The sequence below is a fragment of the Salmo salar genome, chromosome 01, assembly GCF_965601325.2.
Source record: "Salmo salar chromosome 01, fSalSal1, whole genome shotgun sequence".
Classification (NCBI taxonomy): domain Eukaryota; kingdom Metazoa; phylum Chordata; class Actinopteri; order Salmoniformes; family Salmonidae; genus Salmo; species Salmo salar.
In genome coordinates, this window is record NC_138291.1 from 174529078 (window position 1) to 174553128 (window position 24051).

The following is a 24051-nucleotide window of genomic DNA, read 5'->3' on the forward strand; positions in this document are numbered from 1 at the left end:
TCATAGTCACCAATCAACTGCATTAGTTAAAAACGACTTTATCTACCACCACAGATTTCTGTATGCTAGCTATGCTACCAGCTTAAATTATACGAACAGGAGTTAGCATTTAGCAGTCACTTCTTCTAAACCTGAAAACGGACTACTTCTAAATGTTATGCAGCTAAAACAGCCAGATATATCTAAATCTGACTTTAGTAACCACATTCTGGGCCTGTTAAAATACACCAATCATGACTGATTTGATGAATATCCACCTTGTTAGATCAGATTTGTTTGGTGTGTGCCAATCCGTCATCCTTCTATCCCCCATGGTCTCTGTTCCATTGACCTCTTTACCGCATCTATAGGCCTTTATTTTCTTTCAGTAGAAAATCACTACTTGAGACTTGATTACATTGTTAAATATGATTTATTTCAGATAAACAAAAGAAATAAAGCATTTTTTTATAGCTTGTTTTGTCCTCTGTGACGTCACATCAAGTGTCGTGTAATACAAAAAAAGTGTTCCTATTGCTAAATCTATTTAAGTATCCCTGGATAGTTCAACGCTTCCATTTGGTCAGCCATTTTTATTCACAACAAACAGGTAATCAACTTGCACTCACCAGATAGCATCTGAGATGTACATGGACACAGTCCTGTTAAATTCATTCATCCCTAACCCAGAACTAAAATCTTGCTTAATTGTAGAAATGGAACATCTGTTAACGAGAGATGAATTAATCCCCAGAGGAGAAATGTGATGTTACCAGCAAAGACAACGAGCAGAGTACTAGTGACTGATGAAACAAGTTCATAATGATGTTCATAAGAGACAAAAGATTCACTGGAATAGACTAAATCCAATAGAATCAATGGAAAAGTGTGCATGCATTGATATGTAGGCTATGTGTGCCTTTTTAAAAATGTATGTAGTTCTGTCCTTGAGCTGTTCTTGTCTAATGGTGTTCTTGTGTTATGTTTCATGTTTGGTTTGGACCCCAGGAAGAGTAGCTGCAGCTTTTGCAACAGCTAATGGCGATCCTAATAAAATACCAAATGACTGTACAATACATCCTTCAATACATTAGCTAATCGTGGAGGACCTCTGTCCCATCTTACAGGTCCAATACATCACTTCAGAAGGATCAATAATATACATATAAAACAATAAAGAGCAATAAACGATTACACCATCAGTCCACCTTAAGTAGTCACACCTTAAATATGGTTGTTAAAAAAAATAAACATTGTTTAAAATAGATAAACAAAAACAGGGCATAGGGTCATCAACCCCTATCTTTCTCCTCTATATTGTAGAGGGTCCTGGAAAGCACAGACTTGCTCCTGAACAACCTTCTCAAAACACTTCATGATCTGTGACTGAGGTCAGTGCTATTGGCCTGAATTGCTGCCCTGCATTTGCCTTTTTACAGACTGACACTTCTCATGACTATGCGTGGTGTTTTGCACCCACTGGGATATTTGCCATAATGAGTAACATAGACATGTGCGTAATGAAGTACCTCACAAAGCACCTGTGGTTTAACCCCATCAGGACCTCACAAAGCACCTGTGGTTTAACCCCATCAGGACCTCACAAAGCACCTGTGGTTTAACCCCATCAGGACCTCACAAAGCACCTGTGGTTTAACCCCATCAGGACCTCACAAAGCACCTGTGGTTTAACCCCATCAGGACCTCACAAAGCACCTGTGGTTTAACCCCATCAGGACCTCACAAAGCACCTGTGGTTTAACCCCATCAGGACCAGATGCTGTATTTGGTTTAAAGCACCTAGATTGGTGTTTCCTCATCAATAGTGACAGCTATGGGTGGGCTGAGATTAACATTATCATTCGTCATATAGAGAGAGTAGTATGGACAAGTCCTGCTCATTTAAACTTGCATTTGATCCCATAGCCTGTGATCAGCTCTATTCCATTCCACAAGCCCCAAGTTTTACTATCCTGCAGCTGATATTCCATTCCACAAGCCCCAAGTTTTACTATCCTGCAGCTGATATTCCATTCCACAAGCCCCAAGTTTTACTATCCTGCAGCTGATATTCCATTCCACAAGCCCCAAGTTTTACTATCCTGCAGCTGATATTCCATTCCACAAGCCCCAAGTTTTACTATCCTGCAGCTGAAATTCCATTCCACAAGCCCCAAGTTTTACTATCCTGCAGCTGATATTCCATTCCACAAGCCCCAAGTTTTACTATCCTGCAGCTGATATTCCATTCCACAAGCCCCAAGTTTTACTATCCTGCAGCTGAAATTCCATTCCACAAGCCCCAAGTTTTACTATCCTGCAGCTGATATTCCATTCCACAAGCCCTTAGTTTTGCTATTCTGCTTTGATTCCGCTTTTTGGAACATTTCTGGCACTCATGTCTGAATGCAGGGCTCGTGTCTGAATGCAGGACTCGTGTCTGAATGCAGGACTTAATGATATGTGAAAGTATGCATCTTAGAAATCGTTTTCAATTTTATAAACTCAGAATCTTAATTTTCTAAATCCTATCTAAACAACTGTAGCAGGTTCTCTCTCTCACCTCGATTTTAAGGTGCGCTCCTTTCAAGTCTCACTCTGTTGCATAGTGTATCAGGCTCTTGCCTATATGCGGTGGAAATTGAGCCTGGGAACTTCTCATTCGGTATCTATGACACAAAGTCACTGAAGAGTTGTTTGTAATATAAAACCCTGGGTAGAGGGGCTCTGTGAATTTGGTACAGAATGTGTGCAGGTGTGTCAAAGTGTTAGAAGAAGAGATGCTATAGAAGGTCAAACTGCCGTATGACCAAATCAGAGACACTCCTACTCTGTTGGAGTGAGAGGAGACAGATATGGCAGTGTCCTCATCATTGTGCCAGGCAGTGTATTGGTTACCATCACAATCTAGACACCAGGATTTGTCATTGTGTCCCAAAACACAGTCATCTATCTGTCCTCTTCTGCTGATTCCTTTATATGTCATACCTATTTCAACCCTATTCCCACTCCACTCGACCTCCCAGTAGCAGTGGCCAGTTAGACCCTCTCTACACAGCACCTGTTGATAGTAGTCAAATCTCTCAGGGTGATCAGGGTATGGCTGCTTCCTGGTCACCCATGTCACCTTCCTGTTCTCCTCAGACAAAGATAGATTTCTGTATGTTGTGTTCGGGTCCAGTGTGAGGTTACAGACATCTGATGGAGGAATGAAGGAAAAAAATTATCAATATTTACATAACGATGTAAAGTGTAAGCAAGTCATTTAAACTGTGCTCTATTAAAATGCATACTGATACAGTGGATATTAATCATTAGTCTTCAAGGGGCAATCTGGAATTGGTACATCCATTTTTGGACTTAATAATTGTACAAAATTATTAAGTCCATAATTAGTAATTGTACAAAATAAATCAAACAAAAACACGATAGCTTCAAAACACGGTTAATTAAAATGATCATTTTGATCTCATGGACTCCATAGCTCTGGTCTATTTGAGAGTGGTTTCTCCAGCCGCATCCCTTAGCTGTTAACCCCTCAAAAAGATGCCAGACAGCCATTTTGTTGTTTTTTGAGTTACGGAGCGCACAGTTAAAACAACAGTCTGGGATTGGAAAAGCAACAAAACGGTAGCCCCATCACATGTTTTAGTCAAGGGATGGCGCTAGGGAAATGTAACCTTTAAAGTAAAGAACTGTCCACTTCATTATTTTGTAACTAAATCAAGCCAATTGAGATTATAAATATTAGGCATATCTATTTTATCAAACGAGATTGTTGTCCTATGAATTATTAACATAAATTGCCTAACTAAATGGACATTTAAGATGAAACATTAATATATACTGAACAAAAATATAAAACGCAACAATTTTACTGAGTTACAGTTCATATAAGGAAATCAGTCAATTGAAATAAATTCATTAGGCCCTAATCTATGGATTTCACATGTGGGAATACAGATATGCATCTGTTGGTCACCGATACCTTAAAAAAAAGTAGGGGCGTGGATCAGAAAACCAGTCAGCCTTTGCCTTTGCCTCATGCAGCGCGACACATCTCCTTTGCATAGAGTTGATCAGGCTGTTGATTGTGGCCTGTGGAATGTTGCCCCACTCCTCTTCAAAGGCTGTGCAAAGTTGCTGGATATTGGCGGGAACTGTAACATGCTGTCGTACGTGTCAATCCAGAGCATCCCAAACATGCCCAATAGGTTACATGTCTGGTGAGTATGCAGGCCATGGAAGAACTAGGACATGTACAGCTTCCAGGAATTGTTTACAGATCCTTAAGACATTGGGCCGTGCATTATCATGTGAGGCCGCTTGGACGCATTGCCAAATTATTGTAGAGAAATTAACATTCAATTATCTGGCAACAGCTCTGGTGGACATTCCTGCAGTCAGCATGCCAATTGCACGCTCCCTCAAAACTTGAGACATCTGTGGCATTGTGTGGTGTAACAAAACTGCACATTTTAGAGTGGCCAGCACAAGGTGCACCTGTGTAATGATCATGCTGTTTAATCAACTTCTTGATATGCCACACCTGTCAACTGGATGGATTATCTTGGCAAAGGAGAAATGCTCACTAACAGGGATGTAAACAAATTTGTGCACAAAATTTGGGAGAAATAAGCTTTTTGTGCATATGGGACATGTCTGGGATCTTTCATTTCAGCTCATTAAACATGGCACCAACACTTTACATGTTGTGTTTATATTTCTGTTCACTGAGTATACAAAACATTAAGGACACCTGCCCTTTCCATGACAGACTGACCAGGTGAATCCAGGTGAAAGCTATGATCCCTTATTGATGTCACTTGTTAAATCCACTTCAATCAGTGTAGATGAAGGGGAGGAGACAGGTTAAAGAAGGATTTTTAAGCCTTGAGACACCTGAGACATGGATTGTGTATGTGTGCCATTCAAAGGGTGAATGGGCAAGACAAAATATTTAAGTGTCTTTGAACAGGGTATGGTAGTAGGTGCCAGGCGCATTGGTTTGTGTCAAGAACTGCAACGCTGCTGGGTTTTTCACGCTCAATAGTTTTCCGTGTGTATCAAGAATGGTCCACCACCCAAAGGACATCGAGCCAACTGACACAACTTGGGAAGCATTTGAGTCAACATGGGCCAGCGTGTTTCGACACCTTGTACAGTCCATGCCCTGATAAATTGAGGCTGTTAAGGGCAAAGTACAGAACTCTTTTTTTAGTATAATTTTAATCCAGCGCTAACATGCAGACTGAGAGCAAAGTCGAACACACTTACATCTAACGCTGAACCAGTATTCTCCTCCAGGGTGAAAACTAGTAAGAGAAGAGCAGAGAATGCACATAATTAATATTTTGTAGTATTAGTGTTTATCACCCATTTCACAGTATGTATTGTTGTGACCCACCTGACTGTATGTTGTCCAGCAGAGAGCAGCTTCACTCCTGAATCTCCTGGGTGATTGTAGCTCAGGTCCAGCTCTTTCAGGTGGGAGGGGTTTGACCTCAGAGCTGAAGCCAGATAAGCACAGCCTTTCTCTGTGACTCCGCAGAACGACAACCTGTAGGAACAGTTGCTATCATCAACTCTTCTTCAGTTCACAGGTATAAACCAAAGGCTAGATAACGTTTTATTCAAGCCTACATTGAGAACACTCATACATTATGATAGCTACAGACATTTTATACAAGGTCCTAGAAAATTGCCCCATATAACCCAAAGCAACTGACCCCAGTGTCTCCAGTTTACATTGTGGATCATTCAGTCTATCAGAAAGCTTCTGGACACCCGAGTCTTGTAGATTGTTGTCACTCAGGTCCAGCTTCCTTAGGTGTGAGGCGTTTGGCCTCAGAGTCAGAGCTGAGGCCAATGCTACACAGCAGTTCTTTGTGAGGTTACATCTATTCAGTCTGAAATCAAATACAAATATGAACAAAGAAAGCGCAATTGAACAAATAAACAGAGCCCAATTCAAGTCCAGAATTGTTCACCTTAGTGTCTCCAGTTTACAGAGTGAACTCCTCAGACCAGCAGAGAGCAGTTTCACTCCTGAATCCTGTAGGTCATTGTCACTCAGGTCCAGCTCTTTCATGTAAGAGGAGTTTGAGCCGATAGCTTTTGCCAACATTTCACAGCATCTTGCTGTAAGGTTACAGCTATCTAGTCTGGAGAAGAATGTTTTTTACAGAATGACACACATGTTAAATTGCATAACTCTTTGTCATAGTGTATGCATTAAAGGTCCAATGCAGCAGTTTTGACCTCATTATCAAATAATTTCTGGGTAACAATTATGTACCTTACTGTGATTGAAAACAATCAAAACGGTCAAAAATAAACCAAAATAGCTTCTTAGCAAGAGCAATTTCTCAAGCAAGAATTTTGAATTTAGCTAGGACTGTCTGGGAGTGGCCTGAGTGGGGAGGGGAAAACTGACAACGAGCTGTTATTGGCAGAGAGGTTTGGAACTCTTTCTTATTGGTCTATTAACTAATTCACCTCCTGGTGATGTCACCATGCAGGCCAAAACTCCATCCCACCAAAACAGGCTGACATTTCAGGTGGTCTTTTCAAACAGCTCTTACATTAAAAGGGCATTATCAACATTGGAATAATACTGTGAAATTGTGACTACCTCATATTGTGGAAATATACATTAAACACAAGAAAATAACATTTTTAACTGCACTTGTCGTTTAAGCTAAAGCAGAATGAAACATTTATTTCAACAATGCTATACATCAAATCACATGGCAGTATTGGCTCCTCTAATATCAACTATTGTGTTTAAAACATCTTATATTGTCGTAGTATCCCTCTCCGATCCATCCATCCCTCTCCGATCCATCCATCCATCCCTCTCCGATCCATCCATCCCTCTCCGATCCATCCATCCATCCCTCTCCGATCCATCCATCTCCGATCCATCCCTCTCCGATCCATCCCTCTCCGATCCATCCCTCTCCGATCCATCCCTCTCCGCTCTATCCCTCTCTGATCCATCCCTCTCCGCTCTATCCCTCTCCGATCCATCCCTCTCCGATCCATCCCTCTCCGATCCATCCCTCTCCGATCCATCCCTCTCCGCTCTATCCCTCTCTGATCCATCCCTCTCCGATCCATCCCTCTCCGCTCCATCCCTCTCCGCTCCATCCCTCTCCGCTCCATCCCTCTCCGCTCCATCCCTCTCCGCTCCATCCCTCTCCGCTCCATCCCTCTCCGATCCGTCCCTCTCCGATCCGTCCCTCTCCGATCTGTCCCTCTCCGATCTGTCCCTCTCTGATCCGTCCCTCTCTGATCCATCCCTCTCTGATGGAGGTGTCTTGTATTTAAGTGATAATGCCAGAGAAGCCGGTGTTGTGGGGACATATTTGCACGAGTGTTACCACATATTCAAATAATGATTAACATATTTTCATGAAAAACGTTATTTTGATGTATTTTTTTATACTATTTCATCCTTCCACGAGATATAGTCCTGACACAAAAACCCAGGGTTGATACCCAGGCCGGCTGGTCGTTCGCCAGAGACGCGACCCAGTCGTTCAGTCTTTATGTTCTGTATCTATGGACGCGACCCAGTCGTTCAGTCTTTATGTTCTGTATCTATGGACGCGACCCAGTCGTTCAGTCTTTATGTTCTGTATCTATGGACGCGACCCAGTCGTTCAGTCTTTATGTTCTGTATCTATGGACGCGACCCAGCCGTTCAGTCTTTATGTTCTGTATCTATGGACGCGACCCAGCCGTTCAGTCTTTATGTTCTGTATCTATGGACGCGACCCAGTCGTTCAGTCTTTATGTTCTGTATCTATGGACGCGACCCAGTCGTTCAGTCTTTATGTTCTGTATCTATGGACGCGACCCAGCCGTTCAGTCTTTATGTTCTGTATCTATGGACGCGACCCAGCCGTTCAGTCTTTATGTTCTGTATCTATGGATGCGACCCAGCCGTTCAGTCTTTATGTTCTGTATCTATGGACGCGACCCAGTCGTTCAGTCTTTTTGTTCTGTATCTATGGACGCGACCCAGCCGTTCAGTCTTTTTGTTCTGTATCTATGGACGCGACCCAGTCGTTCAGTCTTTATGTTCTGTATCTATGGAGCGATCCAGTCGTTCAGTCTTTATGTTCTGTATCTATGGACGCGACCCAGCCGTTCATTCTAAATGTTCTATTGCCATACTGGCTGGTAATGTTCTTATCCCTTGCTTGCTAGCTAGCCAACTACAGCTAACATACAGTCACGTCAAACAGTGCAGCCAGAATAACAACAGAAGCTGCATTTGCATTTGTTTAACTGTTTTCTTGAGACATTTATTTGGATACATCCATAACAATGAGCTAATGATGCACGATTTCACCTGGCATAGAAAATGTGTGCTCTCATCAGGACACTGTTAAGAGGAGCTAGCCAACAACACAGCTAACACAATCACTTCAAACTGAAGCTGGAAAGACTGCAAACAAGCTGCATTTTGTTTCGTCTTACCTGTTTTCTATTGACATTTCCATAAAAATGATGCCAATTCATGATTTCAGCTACCTGAGAAAAGCTGTCTGTCTGTCTGTCTGTCTGTCTGTCTGTCTCGCCCCGACTCATTCATTACTATGGGACAGCTGGAGATCGAATTTCAATATTCAAACAATGTTGCAAATGTCAGAGAGACAGACCGCAGGTTTTTCACAAATCTCCGCTACTGAAAAACAATTGCTAGTCTAAAAGAAATGGGAGATGAAGTTTATACTTGTCTGGCTGGGCTGATGAGACAGTGAGATGGAACAGAGTAAATAGGCATTTCAACGTCATAGCTTTAGCCGGTGGTAACTTGTGGAACTGACACCGGCTGGAATGCGGTTTTAACCAATCAGAGTGCAAGATTAGACCCACCCGTTGTATAAAGTAGTAGTATCCCTCTCGGATCTATCACTCTCCCTGATGGAGGTGTCTGCTTTACATTTTTACATTTTGAATGGCACATCCATTTCATTACTCGTCTGGTGGCAAGCACTTGAAATTAGCAAGGATGGTGCAATTCATTTAAATATTGTCAATTCTACTTTGGAAAGAGCAGATCATGTGGAAATGTCACTAACTCTACCTACACGTACTGTATTGACTCTGTACCGGTACCCCCTGTATATAGCCTCGCTATTGTTATTTTACTGCTGCTCTTTAATTATTTGTTACTTTAAAAAAAAAATGTATTTACTTAAACACTTATTTTTCCTTAACTGCATTGTTGGGCTTGTATGTAAGCAATTCACTATAAAGGTCTACACCTGTTGCATTCGGCGCATGTGACAAATACGATTTGATGATTTTATGGAGACCAAAATAGAACTTGTGTCCCTGGGATATACAAAGACCAACTTCAACTTTAGGAGCCTACTTACAGAGCACGCCTGCTGGAGGTGATGACTGCCAACAGCTTCAGGAGACCCTCCTCTGATCTGATGTATTTCTTCAGGTCAAATGCCTCTTGTGTTTCCTCAGATGTCATTAACACAAAGGTGAGTGCTGACCACTGTGTAGGTGACAGGTCATTCACTGACAGACTCCCTGATCTCAGATAGCTCTGGATCTCCAGCACCAGAGACTCATCCTTCAGCTCACTCAGACAGTGGAACAGGTTGATGCTCTTCTCTGGAGAATGGCCCTCTTGGATTTTCTCCTTGATGTAGCTGACTGTTTTCTCAATGTCCTCTCTGTCCTTTGTCTCTGGTAGGATTCCACTCAGGAGTCTCTGATTGGACTCCAGTGAAAGACCAAGCAGAAAGCGGAGAAAAAGGTCCAAGTGTCCATTCTGGCTCTCTAAGGCTTTGTCGATTGCCGTCTTATGGAAGTCAAACACAGATGTCCAAGACTGTGGAATACATCCAAAACAATATATTGAATGTTTCCTTGTCAGCTTTGGGAGAAGTACATTGTTGTTGTCTGTTGTGTGACAGTGGTAAGCATACAGAGCTGCAAGGAACTCCTGAACACTCAGATGCACAAAGCTAAACACTTTCTCCTCCTCCAGAAATATTTCAGTGCACACACCGGAGTACACTATAGCCACCTCAATGTCAATACCACTCTCTCGCAGGTCTTTCTCATAGAAAATCAATTGTCCTTTTTGCAGTTGACAGAATGCTAGATTTGCTAGTTGAAGGACAGCGTTTTTACTACCTGTGGGATACTTCTGTTCTGTCATTTTATCAGTCTGGCAGAGCAGGAAGTGTTCGTACATTTTAGTCAGAGTCTTTGGCATCTCTCCACTCTTTGTTTTACCCAGGATATCATTCAGAACAGTGGCTGAAATCCAACAAAACACTGGTATGTGACACATAATGTGGAGGCTCCTTGAAGACTTTATATGGTTGATGATTCTGTAGGCCTGGTCATCATTACAGAATCTCTTCCTGAAGTACTCCTCCTTCTGAGGGTCATTGAACCCTCGTATCTCGGTCCACTGGTGGATGTAGTTTCGATCAATCTGATTGGCTGCTGCAGGTCGGGAGGTGATCCAGATGAGAGCAGAAGGGAGGAGCTGTCCTGTGATGAGGTTTGTGATCAGGACGTCCAGCGGTGCTGTTTTTGTATCTTTAGCCACATCTTTATTATGATTAAGGGCCAGAGGGAGTCGACTCTCATCCAGACCATCAAAGATGAACAGAACCTTAAAACCTTCCTCCAGAGTATCGATTGGTTCCATGAAGGGGAAGAACTGATGAAGCAGGTCAATCAGACTGCAGTCTTCTTCTCTTATTTTATTGATTTGGCGAAAAGGAAGTGGAATGATGAAGTCAATATCCTGGTTCTCTTTTCCTTCTGTCCAGTCGAGAATAAACTTCTGAACAGAGACAGTTTTTCCCACGCCAGCGATGCCCAGTGAAAGCACTGTTCTGATTCGTTTCTTCTGATCAGGCTGTGGTTTGAATATTTCACTGAGCTTAATGGTCTCTCCTGTGGCTGGTGTTCTGGAATCCAGACATCTGACCTCATGATCACCACTGACCCCTCCCATGGCCCCATCTATCACGTAAAGCTCAGTGTAGATCTTGTTTAGATAGACGAAATCCCCTTTCTTTGACGTCCCCTCATATATTTGGTCATACTTCTTCTTTAGGTACGATTTCAGTTCATCTTCAATTGCAAGGGGAAACAAAGATAGATTCAGTTTATTCTTTACACTTTTAGCCTATAATAAAACACATGCATTTTTTATCACATTTGCAGACCAACGCAAGATAAATTCCAGACAGTAGGCTAATAAGTAGCCTCGGCTAGATTATCAAAACTGATAAGCCTGTAGTGTAGCCTGTATGTTCTAGGTCAATATGGGAAAAGGCCCAGGTAAAAGGGAGGACTCATCAACATAACCTGTGGTAACTCCCATGTGCCATTCAAACGAAGCCCAAAGATCCGATTTCAGGACTTTACAGAGCTACCGCAACTCGGCACAAGAAAAGCTTTTCTACAGATTCTACACACCTGTGATAGCTTGCTGGAGTATGGGTAAAACATGTATGAGTATGAGTAGCCTAACAATTCTTTACATGGTCACAGTTGCATTTGCAACAAAATAATTTTCTATGACAATTGAATAGCTCAACACATAGGGTGACAGTGATCATAAGCAAAATAATCATTACATTTCAAATAGACAGGAAGTTGACCATAGTTTATTAGTAGACGGGTTATTGAGTTAAAGATTCTGTGGTAATTTCAGTCATATTTTTTAAATATTTTTTTATGGTTACAGTCATCAGATGAAATTGCATTAATCAGATGACAGACTGCCCACAGGGCACGGTGCCCCTAGTTATTGATTTAATGGTCATGATAACTGCATGTGTTTGACATCATGATGTCGTCTTTTGGTCAGGTTTTGTACTTGTTGTGTGGAAAGTAGCAACTTTGTGGTATTCTTCCTAGGACGTTTTGGTTTTGTCATGAAAAGAAAAGACAACGTTTATCTGGTTCTCAACCAGAAAACCACTTTACAAACAGAATATGACGTGCCACGTGTCAAATGTAGCCATTGTGTTCATTTGTATTGCTCACCTCTGACTTGTTGAACCACTGCTGGAGCACTCCGGCCTGAGAAAGAGAGAGGGGAGAGAGAGGCTGTGTGATTTATGGTGGTTTTAGCATGGCTTTAAGCACGTGCTGAGGTCATATATAAAGGCGCTATCTGAGTAGTACCGTCGACTATCACAGCCGTGCTAAAACTACAATGGAGCACCAACCCCAAACCTTTATTAAACAAAATGTACGTACATTGATACCATGAATTTTGGCAATACATTCTGAAACACATTAACTGTATGTCATCACAGCGTCATAATATTGTCATGAACATGACATAAGCTAATGGGTATAACTTGTAGTTCTTGAACAGGCCAGAGCCAGACCATAGCTATTTCAATACTAACACAAATATGACTATTATAATGATGACTATTATCCCTTTAAATGTTTTTAAATCATCTAACCTGCTGGTTCTGTCCACATATTAGTGCGATAAATCAGCTTCATCTTCCTCAGGACCTCCAGTGTGATCTTCTTTGCACCCTCAAGGCCGTAAGTCTCCACCATCTTATCCACAGTGTCCTGGTGGTCGGCTTTGTCCAGCCGGGCCTTTGGGATGTGTTGAGGGAAACCTTTTACACCCTGGACCAGGTGCCATTTGAATTTCTGAAGTTTTTTTTCACACAGGTTGTCCTCCAGAATGGCCAGCAGCTGCTCAGGGACAGGTGTCTCCATTGTTGATCGGTCAGTTGAAGACATGACCCACTAGGCAAAAACTGTTTGAATCAATATTGTCTGTGTGTTTGTTACCAAATCATTTCAACCAAAAAAAAAGCAATGTGATGACATTGAATCAATGTGAACAATGGATTACATTTGCAAAAAGTTAACATAAGGGCATTTAGTCTTTTTTTCATCCAACTTCTAACCTAAATTAATGACATAGTGACATTTGTTGATTTCACGGTTCGTTGACATCTCAAACAAATGTTACTCCAAAATAGACGTAGAACTGACATCTGTGCCTAGTGAGGAGGTAGGAAAATGGTGAAAGATTCTTATCGTTAAGCCAAGATAGTTCAGATGGGCTTTTTACAATGGGTATTATTGTTGTGCAGAGCAAGCATGAGGCGGCGAGATCCTACTGTCACGTTTAACATGTAATTGCATATTTCACTTAGGGAACAGCCACTCTGAAGGTCGAGTGTGTATTAACTTGAATATTCCAGTTTGATCTTTACTGTTGGTCTTTGACCCCCTGCACAGCTGCTGACATGGTGAACTGGTCTGGAAAGTTATCTTCTGTCTCATGACTAACTCAGGTCTGCTGCTCCTGTCTGGAGGTGACTGTCCTGTTACTGGTTTACTAGAATAGAGTGTGATATTGCAATAACTAGACGTTAGTTACTAATTAACATGGGCATATTATTCAAGTTCACCTGCTCACATACCATACATTCTATAACAGCACCTCCTCTTCCTTCCCTTTCTACAAGACACAGGCTCCTGCAACCCCACTGTAATATGACATCACATGGAGCCAAGGAAGTTTTGCTGGAGGCAGAAACCAGTTGTGATATTATGTTATCTACCCTTTTCAAATAAACCCCTACAGCCCTATTCCTGCCCCTTATAGGCACTTGTAGAAACCTAAGACGATTGGATAGGTGTCTGCAATTCAACCATGGAATTTCGTTTTATAAACATTTATCACCCAAAATTGGAGAGAAGTTTCTTGTTCCTCCTGTGATTTTGTCAATGTGCTGACTCTGAACATAATAAATTGTTACATTTTCATTCATCAGTATTATTGACTTTACTATGAACTACTGGAGCAACTTGCCTTCAGACTGAGGGTCCTATTCAATCAAGCCTAGTCAACGGAGTTTCCATGAATAAGAAAAAAACGTTTAATTTGTGCACTACAAATATGGATATAACAATGTACATCAACTATGACTTCTCACAACCATTTGAAACCTGCGAGTCCGGACAGAGATCATTGCGGCGCGGTCAGACTGAGAAGACGGGTGAAAAGGTTTTTGTTGTCCCGCAGATTATTGGGAAACGGGCATCTTTCTGCTTTGTGTGCGTTAGCCTAGGCCTACCTAGTGTCGCATTATGAACACTCACAATTCACTGCTTCAGTCGCTGACTCTCCCAGCTGGCCGAGCAAGTGCGCCTGGTGGCCTATACCTGTGCTTTCAATGAAATAGTCTACCTAAGCATGTGGGGAATAACGTGGCAGTTACCTTTACATTCATTTAAATATGATTAGACTATAGTTTACTACAGTGTCTGAAAAATAAATACTGATAATGGAAAGAAGTGGAGGGCGCTCAACGTGAGTCAAAGTACAATAAAAAAATGGATAATCATTGAAAAGGAAAACGCGCGCACAGGCTACCATGGTGAGCGAGCCTTGCACATTTTATTATTCAATAAACATTGACTATCCATTTAGTCTCTGCCTGGAAACCGACCTCCTAAAAGTGTCGACTGTCGTCCTTGTTGCTTCCAGTTCAGTAGCCATACATGTCGTGTGAGAGTGGTCTGAAGTAGAGTAGGCACTCGTCTTTCCTAAATAGGATTAGACTATAGTTTACTACATTGCCTATAAATAAATATTTAACACCCATATTTTTCTCCGCCTGAAAAATCGTCCCACTCCTAAAAGGTAGGTTATACAACGTAGTAGTTTAAGAGAGTACATTGCTTGCTGTTTGGAGTTTCTGTATAGCACGTTGTGACATCTGATGTTAAAAGGGCTTTAGAAATAAATGTTATTGATTGAATGAAGAGAAAGTTCAAGTCCAACTCTGCGCTCTTCAAACTATGTCTAGTAATACCGGAAGCCTAATAAAGGGCCATGTGAGACTCTGGTAATTTAACCTATTTCTGTGCATTTTGATATTGCCTATGGGGCGCATAATTGCTGGCAAGTGAGCTGCGTCACATGCGCCTAAACGTAGCGGGACGGGTTGGGTTTGGGTCCAGGTCCTGCGGTAGCAGGTGAGTCGGACAGAAAGCCAGCGGGTTCGGTATAAATAGCTGTAGGTGCCGAGATCAGTGCCGCCTAGACCTCTACACCAGTAACAACACTTGCCCACACTATCTGAAGCATCAGGTGGTATTATTAGTTCTGGTGGGTCTTGTTACTAGAAATGGACGTGTAAATTGGTTCAGCACACTACTGAAGTCCCCTAGGAGTGGAATACTGCTCTGCTCATTTTAACCATAACAACTAAAAAGTATTTTATCCATTGTTTAACAGTTGATGTTATCTAGGACTCTACCCTTCATTTCGCAATCACAATCCTCCATCTTATTTAGCATTTCCGATTCTCCCTGACTGTCTAGCTTTTTTCGTTTTCTGATTGTAAGCAGGAATCCGTTCCAAAAACGTGATAAATATCAAGGTTGCCAACGAACAACGCATACAAAGTCGTATAGCGGTAGAACGAGATACCGGGTAGGGAGTGGGCTATGTAAAGACGTTTTTCACTCACCATGTTTATTCGGAAAAACGTCTCTCGTCATTCTGGTAGCCTCCACCATTTCTCGTTCGTTGGTTTAGTTATTATTTCCGCTATTCGCCGGTGAACTCTATTGCGCCTCAATTTGGCTATCGCTATGATTGAAATGTAACTAATGACTGCCAGCCCCAGTATTTTATTAGCTAGGTGGCTTCTACACAATTGTTACCGATGATACTGTATATACCAGCCTACAAAAACATACAATGTATTTTGCCAAGTTCTCTCTGTGTTAATCCTGTTTCCCAAATATAGCAGGTCACTTCTGTCTGTGTCGATGTTGTTGAGTTCAACTTGCCTAGTTAAATAAATTAGAAAATATATGCTTTAATCTATTTCAGGTAACCTCAAGATGCTTGACTCACTACAGCTGCTTTTGAAGAACTTTCCAGTCGTTTGTGCTTTACATTACGACTTTTAAATGTCTGTATATTGGACATGTATATTAGTGTCTAATAAAAAAGAGCAATGTTGGTAAAGCATCCCATCTGTTTTATAGTGGGTGGTGTAGTTCCTGTTGATGTCCACCAGGTGTCAGCACAGTTTCAATAATGTTACACCAGGTTCACAACATGTTTTCATGTGTAACAAATCAGGTTCACAACATGTTTTCATGTGTAACAAATCAAATCAAGTTGTATTTGTCACATGCGCCGAATACTACATGTGTAGACATTACAGTGAAATGCTGACTTACAAGCCATTAACTAACAATTTATTTTAAGAAAAATATGTGTTAAATAAGAAATAAAAGTAACAAATAATTAAAGAGCAGCAGTAAAATAACAATAGCGACGGTATATACAGGGGGTACCAGTTAGTCAAGGTAATTGAGGTGTTCCTTTCAAGTCCAGTGGTGTAAATTACTTAACAAAAATGTATTTAAAGTACTCCACTACATTCCATTTTTATATATATATATACACTGTATTTTTCTGCAGTTTTCATTGCACAAATATTTAATCTACATTTCATGGCTTACAATATCAAATAATTTCATACAGTTTATGTATATACAGTTGAAGTCGGAAGTTTACATACACTTAGGTTGGAGTCATTAAAACTCGTTTTTCAACCACTCCACAAATTTCTGGTTAACAAACTATAGTTTTGGCAAGTCGGTTAGGATATCTACTTTGTGCATGACACAAGTAATTTTTCCAACAATTGTTTACAGACAGATTATTTCACTTATAATTCACTTGATCACAATTCCAGTGGGTCAGAAGTTTACATACACTAAGTTGACTGTGCCTTTAAACAGCTTGGAAAATTCCAGAAAATTATGTCATGGCTTTAGAAGCTTCTGATAGGCTAATTGACATAATTTGAGTCAATTGGAGGTGTACCTGTGGATGTATTTCAAGGCCTACCTTTGCTTGACATCATGGGGAAATCAGCCAAGACCTCAGAAAAAAAAAATCGTAGACCTCCATAAACCTGGTCCATCCTTGGGAGCAATTTCCAAAGGCCTGAAGGTACCACGTTCATCTGTACAAACAATAGTACGCAAGTATAAACACCATGGGACCACGCAGCCGTCATACCGCTCAGGAAGGAGACGCGTTCTGTCTCCTAGAGATGAACGTACTTTGGTGCGAAAAGTGCAAATCAATCCCAGAACAACAGCAAAGGACCTTGTGAAGATGCTGGAGGAAACAGGTCCAAAAGTATCTATATCCACAGTAAAACGAGTCCTATATCGACATAACCTGAAAGGCCGCTCAGCAAGGAAGAAGCCACTGCTCCAAAACCGCCATAAAAAAGCCAGACTATGGTTTGCAACTGCACATGGGGACAAAGATTGTACTTTTGGGAGAAATGTCCTCTGGTCTGATGAAACAAAAATAGAACTGTTTGGCCATAATGACCATCATTATGTTTGGAGGAAAAAGGGGGGAGGCTTGCAAGCCGAAGAACATCATCCCAACCGTGAAGCCCGGGGGTGGCAGCATCATGTTGTGGGGGTGCTTTGCTGCAGGAGGGACCGGTGCACTTCACAAAATAGATGGCATCATGAGGTAGGAAAATTATGGATATATTGAAGCAACATCTCAAGACATCAGTCAGGAAGTTAAAGCTTGGTCGCAAATGGGTCTTCCAAATGGACAATGACCCCAAGCATACTTCCAAAGTTGTGGCAAAATGGCTTAAGGACAACAAAGTCAAGGTATTGGAGTGGCCATCACAAAGCCCTAACCTCAATCCTATAGAAAATTTGTGGGCAGAACTGAAAAAGCGTGTGCGAGCAAGGAGGCCTACAAACCTGACTCAGTTACACCAGCTCTGTCAGGAGGAATGGGCCAAAATTCACCCAACTTATTGTTGAAGGCTACCCGAAACATTTGACCCAAGTTAAACAATTTAAAGGCAATGCTACCAAATACTAATTGGTAGCTTGAATTCATAAATCAAACTTCATGCTAATGAATTTACCTGGAGTAGGAGTGAGGCTCAAGTGTTTCCACTGTACGAGATATCTGTGGAATGGTTACAGACAGCATACAGGTCAGAGGACAAAAGTATATTATATGCAAATAACAGGATTGGGTTGTGCAGCTTCCACAGTGGCTCGCTCAATCTTTTACATACATCTCTCCTTTCTTCCTCCCTAGAAGTAATCCCTGATTTAGAAATGACTAGACAGGTTAAAACCATGTAGTGGAGGCCTTGGTTTCACCTGCCCGTTCCTGTCTAAGCAGTGATTACTTCAAGGAGGGAGGAAGGAGTTGCGCAGTAATTTGTACCGAATCTCAGTTCTCCCAAAGTGCTCCCTTTCAATTATGTTGGAAACTCCTTTTGGCCCATGCATATGCTAATCTAATGCTTTTACATTTATGGCGAATAGTGAATCATAATATGTGCACCCTTCAGGAGAAGTGAGTGATGTCATTACACTAAATTGAAATAATGATAATCATAAGTGATTTCTTACAGACATCCCAGCAAATGATGTTAAATATATTTCAAAACGACAAATTAAGAAAGACTACAAATGAAATGCTTCACCCACATATTCAAGGTATGTCTACATGAATAAATATAGCGATGTGCAGAATAAATGAGCAATTTCAATTGTCATTGATTGACATTTCCCCTCATCCCAAATCACATGTCATGTCCACATCATGTAGCACCTTTCCATTTAACTGCACAGTAGGTCAGCCAACATGGGACAGGTGCTGGGGAAAAAATAGTCACATGCTAGATCAAACAATGAAATGCGAACAAAGTTGGTCAGGATGTCACCAGAATGTGGAAATTTAAGGCCCTTTGCAAGGGGTCAAAGGGCAGAATGGAAAGTATCACCAATAACCTGAGACTGGATGCATTATTAGTGTATTTGTATACAGTTCTACATATACACAGAAAAAACCCGGTTAATTTTTCACCCGTTAGTTGGGATTTCTCTACCCCACACTGTCAGATCGTGAAGTTATAGCTGTCGTAGTTCATGAACGTCTTTGACAGGAAAGTTGTGGTTAGCTAAGGGCCAACTTCCACCAAAATTGAGAAATGTGTTGTTTTTGTGTATTTGTAAGACTTAAAGCATAATAAATGCAAAAAGTAACAATGTTTTCTTATAGGGTCTACTACATCATAGGCCCTGTCCGGAGGGGATCATTGGACGGGGCCACAGTGTCTCCCTACCCCTCGTATCTCAGCCTCCAGTATTTATGCTGCAATAGTTTGACCCTAGCCCTCTGACACAATCTGTTATATCTGGAGTATTTCTCCTATCTCATGCACCCTCTAATTCTCTCTCTCTCTCCCTCCCCTCTCAGAGGACCTGAGCCCTGGAACCATGCCTCAGGGCTACCTGGCCTGATGACAACAACCTCTCCCTCAATGTGAGCAAGACATAGGGGCTGACTGTAGGAAAAGCAGGGCTAAACAGGCCCCCATTAACATCGATGGGGCTGAAGTGGAGCAAGTCGAGAGTTTCAAGTTCCTTGGTGTCCACATCACCAACTAACTATCATGGTCTAAACACACCAACACAGTTGTGAAGAGGGCACGACAAAACCTTTCCCCCTCAGGAGAATATTTAGCACGGGTCCCCAGATCCTCAAAAAGTTCTACAGCTGCACCATCCAGGGGCGGAAATCCCGGGGGGGACGGGGGGGACACGACCCCCCCATCCTGGGAAAAATATGATTTGTCCCCCCCAATATATCACTGAAACATAACTATGTAATTTAAATAATATTAATAATACGCAATGAAAGCAATTGTGCTGATTATAGACACTTAATAGCGCGTTTTTAAGTTTAAAAAGATTGCGACCCCCCCACCCTTTGCCTCACAATGGTTTGATCCACTGCCAGTTCCTTAGCTTGCTAGGTAACAGAGGGGTCGTGTCTACTGTCTGAAAGGCACTCAATGCACGTAACTGACGTGAGGTTAATCCAGTAAATCGCGCACACACACTAGCTGAATATGCAGAGCTAGCGCGCAAATATTAACTATCAAGCTAGCTAGTACCTATTCCATTTATGTGGCGTCGTCAAAGATGGAATCTTTGCTATCGTCAATTTATTCCAAGATCAGCATGCATGTAAGTTAGTGCTTCAAAGTCCCTGTGATAATGTTAGCGATAAACTGAACAGAACTACACTCTCTTCTACCATTGTTTTAAATATATTTAATGGTCTCGTTGCAAAAGCTAAATTGTCGCAAGGGAACTTTTATTTATATATTTTATTTCACCTTTATTTAACCTCTTACATCTAGACGTTCCGCTAGCGGAACATCTGCTCCAATATCCAATGATAGGCGTGGCGCGAATTACAAATTCCTCAAAAATACAAAAACTTTTAAATTTTTCAAACATATGACTATTTCACAGCATTTTAAAGACAAGACTCTCCTTTATCTAACCACACTGTCCGATTTCAAAAAGGCTTTACAGCGAAAGCAAAACATTAGATTATGTCAGCAGAGTACCAAGCCAGAAATAATCAGACACCCATTTTTCAAGCTAGCATATAATGTTACAAAAACCCAGAAGACAGCTAAATGCAGCACTAACCTTTGATGATCTTCATCAGATGACACACCTAGGACATTATGTTATACAATACATGCATGTTTTGTTCAATCAAGTTCATATTTATATCAAAAAACAGCTTTTTACATTAGCATGTGACGTTCTGAACGTACATTAGCATGTGACGTTCAGAACTAGCAAACTTCCGGGGAATTTGCTAACAATTTACTAAATTACTCACGATAAACGTTCACAAAAAGCATAACAATTATTTTAAGAATTATAGATACAGAACTCCTCTATGCACTCGATATGTCCGATTTTAAAATAGCTTTTTGGTGAAAGCACATTTTGCAATATTCTAAGTACATAGCCCAGCCATCACGGGCTAGCTATTTAGACACCCGGCAAGTTTAGCACTCACCAATATCAGATTTACTATTATAAAAGTTTGATTACCTTTTGTTGTCTTCGTCAGAATGCACTCCCAGGACTGCTACTTCAATAACAAATGTTGGTTTGGTCCAAAATAATCCATCGTTATATCCGAATAGCGGCGTTTTGTTCGTGCGTCCCAGACACTATCCGAAATGGAAAATCAGGGTCGTGCGCATGGCGCAATTCGTGACAAAAAAATTCTAAATATTCCATTACCGTACTTCGAAGCATGTCAACCGCTGTTTAAAATCAATTTTTATGCAATTTATCTCGTAAAAAAGCGATAATATTCCGACCGGGAATCTCCTTTTCGGCAAACAGAGGAAAAATCACAAAGACGGGGGCGGCCAGGGCACACGCCTAAGCCCACAGTCCCTTGATCGGCCACTTGAGAAAAGCGATAATGTGTTTCAGCCTGGGGCTGGGATGACGACATTCTGTTTTTTCCCGGGCTCTGAGCGCCTATGGAAGACGTAGGAAGTGTCACGTTAGAGCAGAGATCCTTAGTAAAAGATAGAGATGGCAAAGAAGTTCAAGAAATGGTCAGACAGGCCACTTCCTGTAAAGGAATCTCTCAGGTTTTGACCTGCCATTTGAGTTCTGTTATACTCACAGACACCATTCAAACAGTTTTAGAAACTTTGGAGTGTTTTCTATCCAAAGCCAATAATTATATGCATATTCTAGTTACTGGGCAGGAGTAGTAACCAGATTAAATCGGGTACGTTTTTTATCCAGCCGTGAAAATACTGCCCCCTAGCCATAACAGGTTAACCCGGGTAGCAAAGATTATAGCAAACACCACTGAATTGGTGCTCGCTAGCTTTGCAAATTCAGCTATTGTTAGAAGCCAGCCAATATGAAACAAACGATTAAAATTACAAAAGGTTGCAGCATATGTTGTGTAAATGGTGAACTCATACAGCTGTCAACTCTTGTCACTGCAATCCGTTTCACATTTGCTAGCTACCTTTTAGATCGAAGCCCTTATAGAATGATAGAAGATAAGACGATAGAAGCCCATCTCCTACTGTAAATAACCTACATATTGTGTGTGTGTAGCCAGCCAGGTAGAAAAATGGCAGAAAAAAGACGGACATCAGAGTATTTTTCAGTACACCAAAACGCAAAGTAAGAACCCTAGTAGCCTAATATCTCAAAGACGAGTTGATAAAATGTTCATAAGAAAGAAATGAAATTCTAATGGAAATGTTTCACAATGACGTCATTAGGCAGAGCAGGCAACAGATGGCACACAGACAGCAGAGTTGGGGACAGATATGCAGGGACAGACTGGCAGAGACGGAGTCTCAGGTAAGTTTGTTGAGTCTTTGTTTGGCAACATTATGAAAGGTTCTCAATTTTTTTGACTTGTAAAATAGGAACATAATTGGAAAATGCCATGGATAGCCCCACTCTCAACTTAAACTGGTGATTGAACTAAGATTTGTTAAAGGCAATGGTATTGCTGTTGTGATTAGTTGTGTAGTTTTGGGTACCGGTAGTTAGGAGTACGGCAAACACCTTATTTCTTTGGTTCCTCAATATACATTTACCATATTACAACGTAGGCTATGTGTTACAGCACTACTTTTGGTGTCCCCCTCAAGAATTGCTCTTGAGAAAATGTAATGTAATTGTCCCCTCCAAAGTTGATATCAGATTTTCGCCCCTGGCACCATCGAGAGCATTCTGAGAGGTTGGTGTGGCGGGGGTAGGTCGATCCACAGCGGTTGTAATCGGCGCATGTGACAAATAAAATTTGATTTGGCTTGGTTTTTGCTCTGACATGCACTGTCAACTGTGGGACCTTATATAGACAGATGTGTGCCTTTCCAAATCATGTCCAATCAATTGAATTTACCACAGGTGGACTCCAATCAAGTTGTAGAAACATCTCAAGGATGATCAATGGAAACAGGATGCACCTGAGCTCAATTTGATTCTCACAGCAAAGGGTCTGAATACTTATGTAAATAAGGTATTTCTTAAAAAAAAAAAAAATTGAATGAATTTGCTAAAATGTATAAACCCGATTTCTGCTTTGTCATTATAGGGTATTGTGTGTAGATTGAGGGAAAATTAAAATGTCATCGATTTTAGAATAAGGTTGTAAGGTAATAATAGCGTGTGAAAAGGGGGAAAGTCTCAATACATCCAAATGCTCTATGTTAACTCTGTCTGACTGGTAGACTAGTGGTTATGGTGGTTGATCTCTGACAGGAAGGTTTGAGAGTTCAAATCCCGGAGGAGCAACATTTTTATTTTTGCCTTTGTGGGCCTGAAAGAGCAAACTTGAGGTGTGTAGGGGCTAGTTCCCATCAAATAGCACGAATGAAGTGACAACTTGTATAGAATGTCCTTTTAATAGAGTTGTGATAACATATTATGTTGTGGAGTAACAATGCAACAATAAAATGTAAAAAATGTACAATGCTTTGTAGACCATTCAAAGGTGTTCTTGATCTTGGTCCCCCTGAAGATAGTTTAGAAATAGTTGTAGTAGTGGTTATGGTCGTGAATTCCCAAAGGAGAGGTTGTGAGTTAAAATCCTTGCAAGAGCATGCCAACTTGCTTTTGTTGCCTTGACAGAACAATGTTGAGGTGGGGTTCCGGAAGGACATTAGACAGCAAGGGAAAATGGATTATAAAATGTTAGGTTACAGCAACTGGTGTTGAGTAGGAGTGCTGATCTACGATCAAACCCACCCCTGTCCATAAAATCTTATTCCAGAGACAACTGATTCAGTATGATCTAGGCAAAGCTGATCGTTGAACAGTACTCCTCTGTACGCATTTATGAAATGTCTCAGGCTAAGAATGCTGAACTGGAAACAGTCCCCCGGGTCAAAGTAATGTTATTCATTCTACTCAGAAATGCTAAACAGATCCTAGTTCAGCACTCATACTTCAAGCCACCAAGTGAATGTTGGGTCTTGGGTAAAATACTAATTAAATGTCATTGCTAAAATATACACTGCTCAAAAAAATAAAGGGAACACTAAAATAACACATCCTAGATCTGAATGAATGAAATAATCTTATTAAATACTTTTATCTTTACATAGTTGAATGTGCTGACAACAAAAT

At 41.1% G+C, this 24051-nt stretch overlaps 1 protein-coding gene and 1 long non-coding RNA gene across 4 annotated transcripts; one reads left to right on the plus strand and one right to left on the minus strand.

The window, feature by feature from the left end:
• Window positions 1-393: 393 nt before the first annotated feature.
• LOC106571525 (NACHT, LRR and PYD domains-containing protein 3) lies at window positions 394-15624 on the minus strand. 3 transcript variants are annotated; one of them, XR_014378979.1, is made up of 10 exons: window positions 15507-15624; window positions 12462-12762; window positions 12031-12066; window positions 9375-11109; window positions 5970-6143; window positions 5709-5888; window positions 5387-5539; window positions 5257-5294; window positions 1719-3177; window positions 394-1508 (listed from the first exon to the last, which is right to left on the minus strand). XR_014378979.1 is itself a non-coding variant. In XM_045693624.2 (9 exons), the coding sequence occupies exons 1-9, from the start codon at window positions 15507-15509 to the stop codon at window positions 2573-2575; spliced, it is 3225 nt and encodes a 1074-aa protein (XP_045549580.2). In that variant the 5' UTR covers window positions 15510-15624; the 3' UTR covers window positions 394-2572. The 3 variants fall into 3 exon arrangements, 2 of the variants coding, with proteins under 2 accessions (XP_045549580.2, XP_082812826.1); XM_045693624.2 differs by having other exon boundaries at window positions 394-3177; XM_082956700.1 differs by having other exon boundaries at window positions 394-3177; window positions 12462-12773.
• On the plus strand, window positions 14454-16012 carry LOC106571535 (uncharacterized). The gene is made up of 2 exons (XR_001320939.3): window positions 14454-14674; window positions 15875-16012. It is a non-coding gene; the product is annotated as an uncharacterized LOC106571535 (long non-coding RNA).
• Window positions 16013-24051: the final 8039 nt, after the last annotated feature.

Excerpts from the sequence above, each read along its gene's own strand:
- LOC106571525 (XM_045693624.2), bottom strand. Across the intron at positions 5,889-5,969 it reads TGTAAACTGGAGACACTAAG|ACTGAATAGATGTAACCTCA; the intron begins GTGAACAATTCT and ends ATTTGATTTCAG. Across the intron at positions 3,178-5,256 it reads ATACTGGTTCAGCGTTAGAT|ATGTCTGTAACCTCACACTG; the intron begins GTAAGTGTGTTC and ends TTCCTCCATCAG.